The sequence below is a fragment of the Arachis ipaensis genome, chromosome B04 (assembly GCF_000816755.2).
Source record: "Arachis ipaensis cultivar K30076 chromosome B04, Araip1.1, whole genome shotgun sequence".
In the NCBI taxonomy this organism is placed as follows: Eukaryota; Viridiplantae; Streptophyta; class Magnoliopsida; order Fabales; family Fabaceae; genus Arachis; species Arachis ipaensis.
In genome coordinates this window covers 124,222,575-124,241,499 of record NC_029788.2, presented here as the reverse complement: position 1 = coordinate 124,241,499, position 18,925 = coordinate 124,222,575, and the positions used below count along the sequence as shown (strand labels likewise).

General features: G+C 34.2%; 2 protein-coding genes across 3 annotated transcripts in view; both read right to left on the bottom strand.

The window, feature by feature from the left end:
* Positions 1,393-5,208, bottom strand: LOC110271615. The gene is made up of 5 exons (XM_021122619.1): positions 4,989-5,208; positions 4,654-4,889; positions 2,788-3,024; positions 1,952-2,248; positions 1,393-1,449 (listed from the first exon to the last, which is right to left on the bottom strand). Exons 1-5 carry the CDS (start codon positions 5,206-5,208, stop codon positions 1,393-1,395), a joined length of 1,047 nt encoding a protein of 348 aa, XP_020978278.1.
* LOC107638103 (transcription factor NAI1) overlaps positions 17,413-18,925 on the bottom strand; it is a 2,780-nt gene continuing 1,267 nt past the window's right edge. Inside the window, exons 3-4 of one of the 2 annotated variants that reach the window (XM_016341276.2) lie at positions 18,443-18,844; positions 17,413-17,582 (exon numbers count right to left, since the gene is read on the bottom strand). In XM_016341276.2, the coding sequence (XP_016196762.2) occupies positions 17,490-17,582; positions 18,443-18,844 (495 nt within the window). In that variant the 3' untranslated portion in view covers positions 17,413-17,489. Of the gene's footprint in view, positions 17,690-18,442; positions 18,845-18,925 lie in introns of both variants that reach the window. The other variant, XM_021121933.1, reaches the window with a different exon arrangement.

The following is an 18,925-nucleotide window of genomic DNA, read 5'->3' as shown; positions in this document are numbered from 1 at the left end:
TCTTACTAATTAGATCATCCTTTTTGTTGGATTTCTCTGGTCCATTTTCTTTATCTTCTTGGGCCTCGCTATTGACTATGTTTGTATCAATCACTCTCCCCATTACAATAATCTTGTTCTCAAGGTCTTCAGTAGGATGTATTTTCACCAACTCAACCCAACTCACCCAAGTAACCTCCTCCCAAGGTGTCCTTGCCATTCGACCAATACTTGAACGTCTTGAGAGTCATTGTCAAGTTACTAATTTCTACTGTCAATGATTGCTGCTGAAACAGGTTCAAAGGGAGGAGAAAGTGGAAGTTATGCAACAGTATCTGTTAGCATAGGATCCCCTTTGAGGATTGATAAACTACAATTTTATGGTTTATCTTGTATTGAATTTGGTGAATTTTATCAACTTTTCCCACATTTATTTACTGAAATAGTATGGTTTTGTAAATTCTCTCTAATTTGTGCTTAAGAGTGAAAACATGCTTTTTAGACTTTAAAATTACTAAATTTAATTTACTTTAATTCCATTTGATGCCTTGATATATTTGTTTGAGTGATTTAAGGTTTTGAAGACAATAATGGCTTGAAAGAAATGGGAAAAAAAAAAGCTTGCAAAGTGGAGAATTCATGAAGAAATGAGAATTTGCATAATTCATGGCGACGCGTATACGTGGCCCATGCGTACGCGTGGAAGGGAACTCTGGCAAGCGACGTGTATATGTGGCCGACGCATACGCGTGACAAGCGGCACGTGAGCTCATTAATTGCAACACGTGGGTCGCGATTTCAGGGCTTTCCAAGCCCAATCCAAGTCATTTCTGAAACTATTTCAAGCCAAATTGAAGTGGAAACAAGGGAGAGCAATTAGGGGTAGAGTAGAAACATGCTTTAGGTCATATTTTAGAGAGAGAAGCTCTCTCTTCTCTCTAGAATTAGGGTAGAATTATGTTAGATTTCCCTTAGATTTAGGTTTAATTCTTATTTTCATTTACTTTTCCTTGCAATTTATTGTTCTTGCATCTTTGTTCCTTTAGTTCTACTTGTTATTTTCTTTTATTTGTTGCCTTTATGTTCATGCACTCTTGTAACTTTTAATTTCATTTAATATAATTTACGTTTTATGTTTCTTCTTGTTTAATTTAATTGTTATTATTGTTTTCTTGCAATTGGTAGTTGTTATATTTTATATTTCTTATTGATTTACCACTACACCACATCCGGCAAATATCAGCGGTTATGCAGTCGACTTGTAGTGGTTTTTAACCGCTGCAGAACGGATAGCAGCGATTAATAACCCGCTGGAAGATAGTGTGCGGCTAAACCTTTAGCAGCGGTTAATAGTAACCGCTGGTATAACCGCTGCTAAATGGTATTTTACGGCGACATAGTTTTGCGGCGGTTCTAACCGCTACTAAAACGTGAATAGGGCTGCTTGTAGATGGCTGCAGTTGTTAACCGCTGCAAAATGCCATCTGTTGAAAAGCTGTGTTAAAACATAGTGGCGGATATGTAACCGCTGCCAAATGTAGAGTTATAGTTTTTTTTTTTTAAATCCGAATTTATAATAATATATTCCAATTCTTTAATTCCTTATACGTTCTTCCACTAAGTTGCTTTAATTTATTAAAAGAACCAACAACCAATCAAACTAAAACACACAAAACAGAACAAACATATATATGCAAAAGTCAATCATTATAATAGTAATTTGAATTCAGTGCATCGATGTCTATAAACTACAAATAAATATCTCAAAAGTCATTAGGACAGTGAATAGTTAAAAAGTATTCAGATTTCAAGATTTATCATTCAGATCATTAGTGCCAGCACATCATCTTGCATGGGATGAGGTCGGTGCACTTCCCAAATAATCCAGATCTGGAGCTATTTCAGGTGGCAAATTACCTCCTTGTTGCTGGATTATGTATCTTAACAAATTTTTCATTGTCTGTCTTTTTGCCTTCTCTTCTGCTGCCTCTACCTCCATTCTCTGTCTCTTTGCCTTTTCCTCTGTTGTCGCTGCCTTGACTTCTGCTGCCTCCGCCTTAAGTTTTACAATCTTCATCTGATACTCCTCAATCTGCACACCGGAGTTAGACTGCTGTGGAATATTACGAAAATATTGAGTGGGACATGGACCGAAACCTAGTCCACAAACTCGTCCTGGGTGCTCCTTTCCAAACACTTGTGCAAGGGAATCATTTTGTGAAAGCTCCTTACTAGAGGCGTCTTGGCCCTCAATATGTTCAATTGCTTCCTGGAGACATGTGAGATTCGGATTTACACTAATTTAAATTCAATGGTATTAATTCAAAAAGAAATTTGAAAAATTAAAGAACATGATTTATCCCAACAACATGGTCCATGTCTCATGGTCCATGTCTCTCCTCTACTAATAGGCCTTCCCTGTCGTTGCTCCTATAACATTCATCAAGACACAATCATATAACAAACAACGCTATATTACCAAAAACAAGTCAAAATTTTGAAACTGAATTTAAATTGATTACTTCTTCGTGTCTCTTTCTTGTCATTGTTTTAGAACCTCCAGTATGTGTATACAGTTACTTTGAACGTTTGTGACATTTTTGCTACACTTCTCTTACGAACAAAAAGACAAACATAAATGTTAACGGGATAAATTAATACAATGTTAATGGTCTATAACATAGCCATGTACAATTTGAGGAAACACAAAAAAGCATAAGGTGAAGATATTTTGGGTAAAAGTTTTTCCGCTATCACAATAAATTCAGCATATTTAGTAGTAATTCATGACGGTTTAAAATTGAATACAATCAACTCAATATTTGTTACATGTGTGTCCTCCTTCAACTGATATTCAAGAAACCATTTCCAGTGATTTCCATCTATTCCTGGTGGTTTACGATTGACATTTTCCTCAAAAGTCAGTTCTTTGTCATAAACCTTATGGAACAAAAGATTTCTTGTGTTCCTCCAGGATCTTCCTATTCTTTGTATAATTTTTCGCTTTATTCTTCCTCTTCCATCGTCCTCATAGTGAAAGACTCGCTACAAATAGTTCAGATCATAAGATAACACAATGTGCGTGATAAAGATCTTCTATCAGTGCTTTCAAACCGTCATTGTAACCACTTAACTTTAACTCCACATCCATACTACATCACAGAACTTTATACACGAGTGATCAAATCAACACACAAGCAAATAGATTGAGAGCTTTCCACCATGAAAACTTTATCTAAAAGGCTAAGTTCAAAGAGCAAGTTTCACAACCAATATAACCATATAAAGAGCAAGAATCACAACCAATATAAGCATGCCTAATCACATAAGGCCACGTAACTTGGTCCACATAAAGATTAACAAGAGATTATCATACAGACAACAAATCATAGTAGGTGGACCTTGATCATGAACTTTAAGAATAAAGAGACCCTTGACAAAGATGGCTCAATATTGAGTATTTGTTTTTCAGTAATCAAAGTTAGCTGGGAACAAGCGCATGAAAGCCACTCTTACCCTCTATATTCCCTCCTAACATACATCGTATCAGTAACAGGATCAAATCAAACCTTGATGGACCGCTCACCTGATCATGCATGCCACAAAAATCATACATGCCACAAAAATTTCCAATAATGATAATGGAAAAATCACCTTTAAGGTATGAGAAGAATCCCCCTTGCTGGACCAGCTTAGTAGTGATCAAGTATATATCACTTCATTAAATAATGGTATTAGTTACTAATACAATCTGTTAAAACTTTTTGGTAAAGGAACCCATCAAATCCTATTAAAGGAATGAAGCTGAATCTCTTCTACAATAGCTTTCTACAGGCAGGGACAAAAATAACAAAGTTGAAAGGTGAAGGGATTTTTGGTCAGGAGGGTTGAGGAGGAGTGGACTAAAAGTTAACAGAAAGAAAACATATAATAATTAACCATCTGAAACAGACTTACAAATTATCAGAAGACACATCATTAGACATGAACAATTCTCGGCAACAAAATTCAAAGTAGTGAACAAAAATAAACCCAACATGCATTATCCTTCTCTAATTTACCAGACAAAAACAAAAAAAATAGAAAAACAAAGAAATCCACCTACTGACGGAGAATAGCAGAATAGGAAAACAGCATAACTAGAGCTAGTCAATAATCAAATAATCTCTCAACAAAAAACAAAAACCACAAAACATTCAAATTTTCAAAGTTAGGAGGGTAACGGATTCCACTTGTGCAAATGTGTTCCATATTTATTTTCTTCTGATATTTTGATTTAACCAAAATGAATAAATAATAGCTAGTCACTCTCTAATTGTTTACTATAAAAGCAGCTTTCACAATCTCATGAGGTTTAAAAGTTTTATTATTATTATTGTTATTATTATTATTATAATTTTTAGTTACATTGCTATACACGAAGGACCGGATGATTTGGAACTAAGCTATATAATAACGTAGTGCAATTTACACTAAACAAAAAAGTCCTTATATATATTGATATTCTCTAAGAATTTGTATGGTCGATATCATGGGTGTGCGTCTTAATCTTTCCCTTGTACTGTTCATTTAAGAGAAAAAAAGAAGCATTTTACACTTGAAAAACGGTTGAACGACCCAAAAAAACTTCAAGCATTGGTAACGCCTTACTTTATCAACAAACTTAAAAATTACCTTAACCTGGTCAAATGCATGCTCCTTGAAAGCCTTGTTCATTCTCTTCCAACTAGTTTCACAAATTGGTAACTGTTGAAAATCAACCCCCAAAGTCCCCAAGAACCCGCTCAATAGGCCGGCTGCCTGACCAACTTGTTGCAACTCTCTGTTATGTTGGAGTACGATCTTCCTTCTAGGAGGAAGTGCTAATGCCTCCTTAACAGTCAGCTCCATACAAGAAGTCACACCGTTTTCTAATAGAGGAAAAAAACTTTAAACGTTAGTTTACTAAGAGAATTAGAATGCAAGGAGAAGAGTAATTACAGTTTCTAAGAAACAAGCAAAAAAAATACCGATGACATCAACTTCCCAAAAATCGGTGTCCTTTTTTTCGTTGTTGGCATTGCCTTGACGTTCAACTTTATGCGCAGCAAACAAGTCGTCGACATGGTCATCGAACGACTCGACCTCATCCGCCTCCGGGTCATAGTCTTCATCTTCTGAATAGTCAACTGCAACTTCATATAAATCCGGATGCTCTGTGCGTGTTGCAGGAGCTCGAGTGTCCCCCATGTCACTTGACGGAGCCAGCCGCGTTTCATTACGCGGTGGTCGAAACGGTACAGTGTTAACACAAGATTATCGAGCACCGTTTCCGGAATACGGAGGTGGAGGCGCTCTAGCACGTCGCTCTGCACTTGAAGTATTTGCTCTCGTATCCTTCGTTCCATCCATGTGCTAAAAACAAAGTAGTTAGTACATCAACTAAATTCTTTCAGTATTCCCACAAATGATATTGAATAAAAGTCTATCCTAAAAGGCAAAGCAACATTTGAAATAAGTGTTGCATTACTTAACTCACCAGAGTAGCGTGGGTTTGACTATCAGGGGCAGTAACAGTTCCGGCTGCAGTACTAATAGTGTATCGATGTTTCCTAAGCATTTGATTAATCCTTTACACAACATAAGGTCATTAGACAATTAGCAAGAGAACGACAATGTAAAAATCAATAATACACAAAACTCAAACCCTCACTAATAGAATTCTGTAACAAAAATAATTTTTAAAAAATTATCAAGGTTCTGAAAACCGAACCGGTCATTGAACCATTTTAGTCATTGATTTACTGGTTTAACTGGTTCAACCGAGGTTCAAACGAAAAAATCGTTTTATAATAAAAAAAATTATAAATAAACACACCATACAATATAATTATAATCTAATATAAACTTTTAAATATCTTCCAAATTTAAAATATTACATGTAAAAACATCAATCAAATTATTATTCACATATGCATTATTATAACTAAGTTGATTTTTTTTAAATCATAAAATGTTTTAAAAATCTTTAAGCCCATCAATTTAAATAGAAACTCATTAAATTAAAAGACTGATTAATTTAATTGAGCTAATTTAATTCATATATTTTTTCATTGAACTAAAAGGCTGGTCATGATCAATTTTACTTCTTTCTTAACAAAGGTTGATCATAATTCTAATAAATTTTTAGCATAATTTACTTCTTCCCTAATAAACCTTTAACAAATTTTTAGCATAATTTTAATAAAAATTAACAAAATTTCAGCATAATTTTAACCAATATTGATCAAGTGAACTAAAATCAACAAATCATTCAAATCAATGATTCAATCCAAAGCAGAGAACAATACAGCACATGAGCATAATTAATCATTCCATGAGACAAATTTCAATTTGAGTAGCACATTAGCACTAGTAATTCCTGAAAGGATAATGATAGCAACACTAAAGAAGAAAGAAGTTATGCAGCAGAAAAATAGAAGACATGAGTATTGTGCAGAGGAATAATATTATGACTCTTGGAAGCAAACCCTAAATTTTTATTAGAAAGTTACTCTTTTAAACCACACTTGGCTAAAGCCTTATATATTCTCCTTAATTTAGGAATCTAAACACTAAATAAGCTAAAGATTACACAAGGCCAACTAATACAATTGATTACACTTCTTTCAATCTTATTCTTGATCATCTTAATTATTTAAAACAAAAGAGTTATTATCCTTTACAATCCAAAAAAAAATATTCTGAAAAAAAATGAAGAACAGAGAACAGAAAATAAAAAAATGAAGCCATTAACAAAATTTAATGTATAATTTTAACAAACATTCACTAGGAAACTATAATCACCTAATCATTCAAATCAATGATTCAATCCAAAGTAGAGAACAATACAACATTTTGTGAGAGGGAACAGGGTTTGGAGGATGAAAATTGTTTTGAGCAAAAAATTGAAGAACGGAGAACGAAAATTAAAAAAATGAAGCCATTAACATAATTTTTAGCACAAGTTTAACAGACATTCACTAGGAAACTAAAATCACCTAATAATTCAAATCAATGATTCAATTCAAAACAGAGAATAATACAATACATGACCATAGTTAATCATTCCATAAGACAAATTTCAATTTGAGTAGCACATTAGCACTAGTAACCCCTGAAAGGATAATGATAGCAACACTAAAGAAGAAAGTTATGCAGCAGAAAAATAGAAGAGATGAGTATTGTGCGGAGGAATAATATCATGACTCTTGGAAACAAACCCTAAATTTATATTAGAAAGTTACTCCTTTAAACCACACTTGGCTAAAGCCTTATATATTCTCCTTAATTTAGGAATCTAACCCGAAAGCACTAAATAAGCTAAAGATTACACAAGGCCAACTAATACAACTTATTACACTTCTTTCAATCTTGTTCTTGATCATCTTAATTCTTTAAAACAAAAGAGTTATTCTCCTTTACAATTAAAAAAAAATTGTTCTGAAAAAAAAATGAAGAACAGAGAACAAAAAATAAAAAATGAAGCGATTAACAAAATTTTCAGCACAATTTTAACAGACATTCACCAGGAAACTAAAATCACCTAATCATTCAAATCAATTATTCAATCCAAAGAAGAGAACAATACAGAATTTCGTAAGAGGGAACAGGGTTTGGGGAAAGAAAATTGTTTTGAGTAAAAAATTGTTCTAAGCAAAAAAATGAAGAACAGAGAACGAAAATTAAAAAAAATGAAGCCATTAACATAATTTTCAGTACAATTTTAAAAGACATTCACCAGGAAACTAAAATCACATAATAATTGAAATCAATGATTCAATTCAAAGCAGAGAACAATACAGATTTGGTGAGAGGGAACAGGGTTTAGAGAACGAAAATTGTTCTGAGCAAAAAAATTGTTCTGAGAAAAAAAAGAAGAACAGATAACAAAAATTAAAAAAAATGAAGCCATGAATATTACGATGGAGGCTGCCACGCTGATCACTCCAGCATTTCCAAACAATGAAGATGGGGGCGACCTTCCAAGGAGCAAGGGCCAACGACACACACGATGTGCAGCGACGGCAATAGAAGACGGTCCGGCGTTAATGAGTGGTGGTGCTCTAGTGGATGAAGCTAACTAGAGTTCTTGCGTTACACTTAGAAGGGTTTGTCATCTGGGTTTTAAGCTGCCTTAGGGTTTTTTGGTTTAAGGTGAAGGAGGCGCGGAGTAGGTTAAGAAGACGAGAGAAAGTGACTGCTAAAATCTTGGGTGTTTTTTTGAATTCCTATCAACTTCATCTCAATCAATTGTTCGCCGTTTAGTTAATTAGCTAACGGATTTAAAATTTAAGAAATTAAGTTATCGAATTTTAGAAGCCCGTTTCTCATTATATAATTAATTTATCCTTTTATTTAATTAATTCTAAACGAAGAAATGCCTTCTGTTTAAAAAGTAAGTGACTGTAAATGCGGTGATAGATGGCAAATACATTTTTTTATCTTATCTTCAAAACAAATTTGGTTATTAGTTATATTTCAAAGGTGTTTGGAAGTCTATATAATAACTTATTTCATCTCGTATAATCATAAACTCAATAGCTCAACCATTCTTCTTTTCAAATGTTAGGAGCCAACAGTCTTCTGTGATTTTCGTTTATTTTTTTTCTCAACTACACATTCATCCAGGTACCACCATTTTTAGTGGTAGATGCTAATTTTTTCTCCAATGTGTACACTCAAATATTCATTATTCACAATCGTGCAACAAAGTAAAAATCTCGTTAATGAAATTTTTAAACTCATTTTTTTTATTTGGATGACCATTTTGGTTGTTTTATTCTATAATTTTTTGTTTTCATTTTTTCTGATTATTTTTGTTCTATTTAAGGAGAGACTATTAATTGAGGTTAAAGCCGTTTTATATCATTGATCCTTTTGTGTTTTTTTTTTTTTTTTGGATTTTGATTGTTTTTTACGATATATTTTATTATTATTAAATTATTCCTCCATTATTGAAATGAATACAATATTTTTAAATTATTTGTTAATGTAAAATTTTTTAAAATGCTTCCTTGAAGCGATAAATTTTTGGAAGATTATTTTTAATTTATTAACTCTTTTGCTCATTTTTTTATATCTTTCACCTACATGAATTAGGTGAGTAATGAGTTATTTGTACATTTTTAGTCTTTTTTTATGTTATCAATTTTTTTGGTTTGTCATAACAATAAACCACATGTTTATCCAATTTCTATCTGCACTAACATTTAATGTTCCTTAGTACTTATTTTTAATTAATAGTCAACTATTAATGCATTTTGATGTTATGTGACTTATTGAATTAATATTAATGTGTACATTTTTTAATTAAAAATACAAATCCTACATAATTCTTATCTTAGTACTTAGGTAAATAATTTGTCTCAAGTTTATATGTGTATTTGTTATGTTCTACTAAATACTAGTTAGTACTCACTCCATCGAGTATATATAAAAATAAAAATAAAAAGTAAATAAGTTGTATGACATGGGAGGAGAGAATGAAGAAGATGAAGTTGCTTTTTCTCCACAGCCCATGTTGACCATGTCAGCAGCAGGTGACATCAGTGATTTACAGTTGACAAGAGATGATGATATAAAAGACCCAATAGACGATGTTTCTGATAACATCGATGATGTGGCATAATGGAAATATGAAAAACGTGTACATAAATTTATAGAGGATCTGTGTGTGTTTAATAAGTTTAACAGTGTTAATGATGTACGTAGTTTGCTGGTTACATTACTATCTGTGTTTTTGTATTTGAATTAAGTTTTTATTTCTTGTTGGTTTTCATGAATACCACCAGTTTCTCATTTCTTCCAAAGATTGTTGCTAGCAAAAGTCAGTTTTCAAGTAATTATTGTTGTCATAATCATTGTTGTTGTTCTTAATCTCCAATGAAGAAAATTATGATATCGAGTAAATTGCCTGGAATTACAATATTGTTATCATTGACCAATATAGTCAACATAAAATGGTGCTGTAACAGGAGAAATGAAAACGGAGGATTTCTCATCATGCTGTGCAGGCACAACATTCGCTAACGAAATGGCTATGGCCTCTCAATTCTCTTCATTGGAACATGCAATTACGGTTGCCAGAGATATATGGTTTTGTAAGTTAAATGTTAGGTCTTTGTTGGAGGCTATATCAGAACGATCTTGTTCTAATAAATACTTAGAAACGGCAAACGAAGCTACTGTGCAAGTTTGTTCATTAGCCATACCCTTAAAAACTTGAGTTAAACTATATTTGAATAATAAGTATTTTAAGTTGATATATGCTTACAACATTTAACCAATAATAGTTGTTACGTTCATGTTAAAATTTGTAGGAACTTCATGAATGGGGATCAATGTACGAGGAAAAATTTGGGTATGTTTTTGTGACATTTGTAGCTGGTAGGACCTCTGAAGACATACTTGCTGAATTAAAGGTTAGAAATAAATTTCTAGCATAGAAAGTGAATCACAGAGACACAATATGCTTTACAAAAAAGACCATGAACTATACATTTTATTATGATGCAGATGCGCTTTAGTAACATGCATGTTGTTGAGTTAGAGATTGCTTCAAAAGAGGAATTAAAGTATATAGAACGTTCTATTACAGAGCTTCTTAATAAGAAATCTGTCCAAACTACCGACGAAGGAGATGGTAATTGTTAATTTTGTTTTGTTTAGGTTTAAATTCCTCTTACCATAATTCCGCAAATTTTTTTTTCTTAATTACTAGGTAATGACATGGGAGTTATCATTTTCTTTTAAGTAGACTTAGGTTGTTGTTTGCATGTTCATATTTTCAGTGTGAGCTGAATATTCAGGCGAAATAGTTGATGACACTCTAGATGGTGCAGACACTGATTCAGAAGAGGATTTAGATGCTATCTCCTCCGGGGGATATGACATCTCCAGGAATGTTGAGCTCAATAAGATTCTGGAAGAAGACAATGAAACTTTATACACCCAACATAGAGAAGATGACGTACATGCTGCAAAAAGGGGCTTCGATCTGAATAAAAAGCCATGGTTTGGAGATGACTTATCAGATCCTTTATCACGTGACTGCAGTAGATTTGTGACAGAGTATTACTGGCCAGGTCAATACGATGTTGATGAAAAATTTTGACTCAATACTTGTTTGTCTACTTTAGTAATTTTGATTTTTATGCTCTATTGAACTTTGTTTTCACTTTATGAATTCAGACGTTCACTTGATTTTTTCTTTACCATTTATGCTTGAATACAAACTCAAAATGCGCTGATAGTACAAGAGAAAACTTGATTCATAAATTTGTGCACATTATTAATTTATAAATATTTTTTTAATTCATGAATTATTTTTTATGTAACACAAAATCGAAAATGTATCTAATGCATTAAGTTACAGTGTTTGAAACATGTTTTTCAAAAAAAAAAATAACGAGAACTTGAGTAGATTTAACAAGGCAATGTTCAAACAAAAAAAATTCAAGTTAAAAATATATTGCAGCAGTTGGGAGAAAACCGCAGTTAAAAAAGAGTATCTAAGTATATTTGCCAACTCGACATTTTGCGGCGGTTAAAGCAAAATCGCTGCAAAATGAGACGCTTTTAGTAGCCTCTCCCAAATCTGCCGCGGTAACAGCTGGCAGATTCTATTTAGCAGCGGTTTCTAAAATCCACCGCTATCTGCCAGTTTTCTATTTGGCAGATTCTATGCTTTCCTTTTATGCCTACCAAGTGTTTGATAAAATGCTTGGTTGGATTTTAGAGTAGATTTTGTGTTCTTAGCTTGGGTTGGTAACTTGGGTAACTTTGAGTTACTAATGTCCAAGTAATTGATAATTTTTTTTTCCATTAACTCTAGTCTTTCACTAAATTAATTAGTGAGTGGCTAGGACTTATGGACTATGATCCATTAAGCTCACTTGACTTTCCTCTAATTTTGGGGATGACAAAGTAGGAGTGGTCCTTGTAATTATCATGTTGTGGTTTGTAACAAGGATAGTGATCCTTAACCATCAACCCTTGCCAAGACCTTTTTATCATTTAAGTTTTCTTTACTTTCTTGCAATTTATTTTCTTGTCTATCAAACCCAAAATCCCAAAAAATATACACTCCATAACTAATAATGTGCACACTTCCCTGCAATTCCTTGAGAGACGATCCGAGATTTAAATACTCTTGGTTTTTATTGGGTTTGTACAAGTGACAAACAAATTAAACTTTGATTGAGGGTTGATTGTCGATTTGGATCTATACTTGCAACGCGATTCTATTGAGAAATTCTTTATCGACATTTATCCCGCATCTGGAGACATAAAAAACTGGATAAATGACACTACCACTTGGGAGTTTCAGCTTGTAGGCCACAGCTCTCACATGTTGGATAACCTTGAATGATATATTGTACTATAGAGTAGCTTAGTTCCACAATTCAAGAACAATTCTTTCCAAAAGTGACTTAAGAATAGAGGGTCTCTATCTGACACAATCGTAGCTAGGAAGCCATGATAACGCACTACCGAAGTAATAAATTTCTGAGCCACTAACTTAGCCGAAAACCCTATTTTCAAAGGAGCAATCCAAGCTATTTTACTGAAGCTGTCCAGCACTACTAAGATCGCTGTGAACCGTTGGAGTTGGGAAGTCGAGTAATAAAATCCAAACTAATGTCATCCCATGGTTTCTCCGAAATAGGGAGGGTTTGGAGGAAGCCTTGAGGTTTAGCAGTGTTGTATTTTGTGTATTGACATTCAGCGCAATGGTTGACAAACCGGGCGACATCTTGGCGCATTCCTAGCCCAAAAAATGTCTCACTCAGTCCCTTGTAAGTCTTCAAAATCCCCCCGTGCACTGCTGTCAATGCCGAGTAATAATGTGTCAAGAGAGTGTCACGCAAGTCAGCAAATTGAGGTACTCAAATCTGTCCCTTGTACAATAGTAAACCATCTTGGAATTGATAATCGGAGCCTAACTCTCCATTCTTGAAACAGTCTTGAAACTGTAACATCTCCTTTGATTCCCTATTAGCTCACAACAACTTGGGTAAGAGGTGGGATTCTACTGTGGTGAAAGCAAGGGAGACAAGGGTGAACACTCTCATCATCTTGCCTTGAGAGAGCATCTACAGCTTTATTAAATCTCCCTAGTCGATACTCAATCTCAAAATTGTACCCAAATATCTATAAGAGATAATGTTGTTGTTCTAGCAGACATAATCACTTGTGTTATGAGTTCTCTTAGTCCCTGATGGTCAATCTTGATAGGAACCTTCTTCCTAATAAATAGTGTCTCCATTTTGCCACTGCTTGAGTGACGGTATAAAGCTCCCGAATGTACACCGAAGGTTGCGACATCCGTACTCCCAACTTCTTACTAAAATACCTAATTTGATGACCCGCTTGGGATAAACCTATGCTAACCCTGGTGTTGGACGCGTCTGTTTTGATAACGAAAGGTTGGGAAAAATTGGGAAGAGCTAACACCGAAGTGTGTACCATTAACTGTTTCAAATTATTAAAAGCCTGATCAACATCCATTTTCCAATAGAATGAATTTTTCTTCAGCAATTTGGTCAGAGAAAACACTAACTGGGCATAGTTGGCAACAAACTTTCTGTAGTATCCTATGAGTCCAACGAACCCACGCAGTTGCTTCACAGTGGTTGGTGTTGGCCAGGCGACAATTGCTTCAATTTTCGAAGGATCTACCTTCACCCCTTCCCCCGAAATCACGTAACCCAAATATTCAATCTGTTGTTTGAAGAAAGTGCATTTAGACTATTTGGCAAATAATTAATGCTCTCTAAGAACTTGCAATGCTTAAACCAAGTTCAGCAGATGTAAAACCCAATTCATAGTAGCTTGGAAAGTAGATGGCGCATTTGTGAACCCAAATGGCATCCGACAAACTCATAATGTCCCATATGAGTTTCAAAGGTTGTATTATCGATATCTTCTTCCCCCATTCGGATTTGGTAATAACCACTCCTAAGATCAATTTTTGAAAAAAATTCAGCCCCATGTAGTTCATCTAAAATTTCATCAATGGTTGGGATTGAGAACTTATCTTTTACAGTAATTGTGTTCAAGGCACGATAGTCGATACAAAATCTCTAGCCTCTATCTTTCTTCTTCACATGTAAGACTGGACTTGAAAAAACACTTTGGCTATCTCTAATTACTCCAGTTTGTAATATTTCAGCCACTAAATATTCCATTTCTTCTTTTTGAAAGTGAGGGTACTTGTATGGCCTTATGCTGACTAGTACGGCACCTGGCAGTAGATGAATTGGTTGATCAACAGCGTGCTGCAACAGTAATTGGGTGGGTTATGCAAAAATGTCAAAAAAATCCTCAAGCATTTCTTGAACATCCCCACCAACTACTTCTGAAATTGGGGATGCTGTTGAATTTATCGTCTCCAGTTGGAATAAAGAGGCAATGTTGCCATTGCCATTGAGCTTCTTCAATTCTTTGAAATTCAATTCAGTGTCCTTAATAGCCTCTCTCCTTTGAAAGTGATCCATTTTCCCAAAACTTTGAACTTCATAAACAGTTCCAAGTAATTGATTTTGATAGTTTCGAACCGCATCATCTAATGTACACCCAACACAACATCAACACCTTTTATATCCAGCATATAAGTATCCAATTTGAAACTATATCCTTGTACCAACAGAGAAAAATCATTCCATTTCGTAGTGCAATTAATAGAATCCCCATTGCCTACCATTACCTGAAGCATTGGGGGTGGGGTGAGGTTTAGGTTCAGTTTCTTAGCTATTGACCTTTTGATAAAATTGTGGGTACTGTCACTGTCGATCAGGATTAGCAGTGGCCAATTGTTGTGCATTCCTTTCACCCTTAAAGTTTCTGGGTGAAATTTTCCTTCTAAAGCATTTAGACTGATGCCTTTCCTCCGTATTCTCTTCATCCTCCGAATCCGACTCGGCTTCCCCTTCCAAAACTGGCGGTGACCCGTGCAACAATTCATGGAGTTCCTCCTCTCCCGCAAGAAGCTAGTAAGAGACCTTATGACAGTACCCTTATGTATAACCTTCATCATAGTAGTAGCACAACCCCTTCTTCCTTCGAGCTCGAATGTCCACACTTGTTAACTTTTTTAATGTTGGTGGTGGTGGTGTTGGCGTACTAGGTATTGGACAAGTATTGGAAGCTGCTAAACTTGTGATGGGGAGAGGCGCTGAAGAGATGAGCTTGGATGGGTTGAGGGTCCGAATAGGTGTGAACCAGGACGGGTTGTGGGGTCATTGGACTTTGTTCCACTGCAAGTTAGGCCCAAGGTAGAAGCATTCTTCTGCTCATGCAGCTTGGCGATAGATACTGCCTGGACATATGAAGTGGGCTGGACTAAAAGCAATTCAGACTTCAACTGATTGTGAAGCCCAGTCATAAAGAGGGAGATGATCCACTCTTCACTTACCCATTGACTCAGTTGGTCAATTCTTCGAATTGGTTCTGGTACTCTTCCACTGAACCATTCTGCTTCAGCTCCTTGAGGGAGGTGTGGGGATCGTAGAAGATATTCTTTCCAAACTTGACCTCCATAGCGTCCAAAAATGTGTCCCGGTTGTAGGTGATGTTGTTGTTAATTTCCCACCGATACCATGCATAAGCCGCACCTACAAGGTGGAACGATAATACTTGGATCTTCTATTCCATTGATATTTCGAACGTTTCCAAGTTTTGGCGAGCATGGAACACCCAATCTTCAACACCATGGCTGTCAAACATAGGAAGATAAGCAATTTTCACCTTCATCCAAGGCCACGATTGCTCAACTCCCAGGCTAACCAAACCAGGACTAGCACCACCATCCGTGGCATCGTCCCCAACGAGGATGTAATCAGTGTTCTTCTATTTCAACTTATGAGTCTCACGCAACATTTTCTTAATAGAATGAAAAGATGAATTCATGCTTGTGAGTCGGCTTTGTGTGTTTGCAATCCGCTCATTTGCCTCTATGAGACCGCGACTGAGTGTGGTGATCTGTTGCTTGTTGGATAGGGTGAGTTCCTCTAGTCTGTTCAAATGAGTCCCATTTGCCATGGCTCCAATCTACTCTATCTCAATGAAAGCACCAATTAATAAGCAACTACACAGCAAGTAAACAATTATCACAGTAATAAAGAGAAGAAGAATGTATGAGTTAGAGTAAGAAGCAATGAAATAGTGACAGCAACCCTGAACATAGGGAGCCCTGCACTAAGAATTCATAAGCATTATCAATGGTTATCTTTCATCTACTAGCAATTCCCTTTTAACAACCCATTTTTTCAATCCGTTGTAAATAAATATGAGTCAGCACTAGCTAAATATCACCTGTGACGCACAACACTTACACTCTACAGTCTTCCATCTACACAGGTGATTTTTTCACTCTCCTGCTAATTAGATCATCCTTCTTATTGGGTTCTTCCAGCCCATTTTCTTTATCCTCTTGGGCCTCGCTATTTATGTTTGTATCACTCGCTGTAATTCAATCCAATGTCCTTGAATATCTTCTTTATCCAAATAGATTTACGAGTTGCTTATGCAAGAATTCTATACTCTGCCTCTGCTGATGATGATACTGTTGTTATTTATTTCTTATTCTTCCAAGAGACAATTGAACTTCCTTGAATCTGGACAAACAGCACAGTCTGACTCACTAAAACCTATAGCACGCAAATTAAATTAAATAGGGAAGAACAATTTCTTTGTTAGTGTTGATTTAATGTACCTCAAGCTCCTATGAGCATCATAACCCTAAGATGCAGGGTAGTTGGTTTGTCCAAAAACTGACTTAGCTTTTTGATTGTAAAACTAGTATCAGGTTTGGTGTTTGTAAGTGTTACTTGACATATAAGTTTTGGACAAAGTTTTGAACAGTTTTAACTAATTCATTCCCTTTTGGGTAGGTAGCTAGTTAGGCAGTTAGGTGACATCTATTTAATAATAGTGATAAGCATTGTAATAATGTAGTTCAACCGTTTGAGCTAAATTAGTTAAGCTTATTCACATTGTAAATCTAGGAATTACTCCTAAGCGTAATTTAGAACAAGGGGATAATGAAAGTTAACATAATAAGATCAAATCAAATGAGATATATAAAATAATAACTAAGTTCTATATCTTAATTTCCACATCATTAACATTATTTTCTTTGGAGTATATATAGGTTAATTAATTAATAATTAGGCCGGCCTATTCTTATTATTAGCCTTAGGCTAACCTTTTTATCGATGATTGATTCAAATTCACAAAAGGAAAATGACTTGAGTGATAGAGTAGATAAAAATCAGACGTATATATTGTTTCTTTCGTGAATTTAAAGATGATATGATTGAGTTCCTTTTTTTCTTCGTTTAAGCTAATTGTTTCAATCACCGGATTTTATTATTAAGAATTAGATTAATCTTAAAGAAGATATATATTAAATTTTTATTATTCTTTCTCTCTAATGACAAACAACACCACTGAATTTTTTATTTAATTTAATGCACTATCACAGGTCACTACCATGCATTATTGTTTGTCTCCATCAAATCTTCTCTGAGGCTTTTTACTAGTTCATCCATTGTCATGCTGAATTTGCCACCATTATCCATCTGCATCATACCTAATACTTTTAGAATTTGGAATTTATGCATTAATTAATTTTGCATTTAAGCTTTGATGATGAGAAAAACACCAGTTGTAGTAATGAAAGAGAATCCTGAAAAAGGGTACAAATTTAAATATAAAATTCTCTAAATAAACCAATCATCATAATATAACAGGGACAAAAGAAAATTGAATTAAAATAATGAAAGAGAGAGAGAAAAAAGTGGAATTGGGGGACAATAATTATGCTAGTTATAGACAATAAATTGTGTTGGTATTGTAAATAGGAAAAGTTTAGGGCTAGCAACTTTTTCAAATTCTGACCAGCATGTAACCAGCAAAGAAAAGTGAATCATTGGATAAAATTTCACACCAATTTCACACCATTAAAATTATCATTGATGACTATTTGATGGCTACAAATCCCAAAAATTGCTGGCCCCTAACACTCCTCTTGTAAATATATATACACATATTTAAATCTATATATATTTTTTATGTTTAGATAAATTTTGAAAATAGTCAAAATATTTTAAAAATAAAAATCTATTTTCAACCTTTTTATTCTACAACATAAAAAAATCAAAATGTAAACAATTTATTTAAAAAAAAAAACATATGATACCACTAATCACTTCTCCAAAATGAAATATAGATAATATTATAAAAAATATTTTAGGCATTCTAATAATAGCAGTGTTCTACTTATTTTAGTCTTTAATTTCAATTATATATAAATTTTACGATTGAAATCAACGATTACAGCTACTGAAATATCGGTATTTTTTGAATGTTTAAAAATTTCCAATATTATGCACCCAATTATACCAACATAAATAAGATAGAAAATTGAGCTATTTCATACCTCAGCAACAATGGTAATTATTACGAGAGTAGAAGTCCCAAATGGTAACACACTGTTACTTGCTATAGAGAGATGAAGCTTGTCAAGAAAGGCATGTATTTTGAGCATTATTATGTTGTTTTTTTGCTTCTCACATTGGATTCTAATGAGAACTTCTTTTTCCATGACTTTTGCTTCAATCTCAAGTGATAATTCATTATAAATACCACCACCATTGTTATTATCTGATGTTATTTCATAGCTGATTGTGCTTTTATCTGTTGATGATGAGTCTTGAGATCTTCCTATGAATATTGCTGAATCTACTCTTCTATCTTTGATTTGGTTCTCCAACTCTTTAACTCGATCTTGAAGAACTTTTATGTAACTTAGAGATTCACGAATTACATGAGCTTTGTCCATCTAATCATAACCAAACTTTATAAATTATCAAATGTTTTTTTATTAGAGTTTATTTATTTTATATCCTAAAAAACTAAAAAA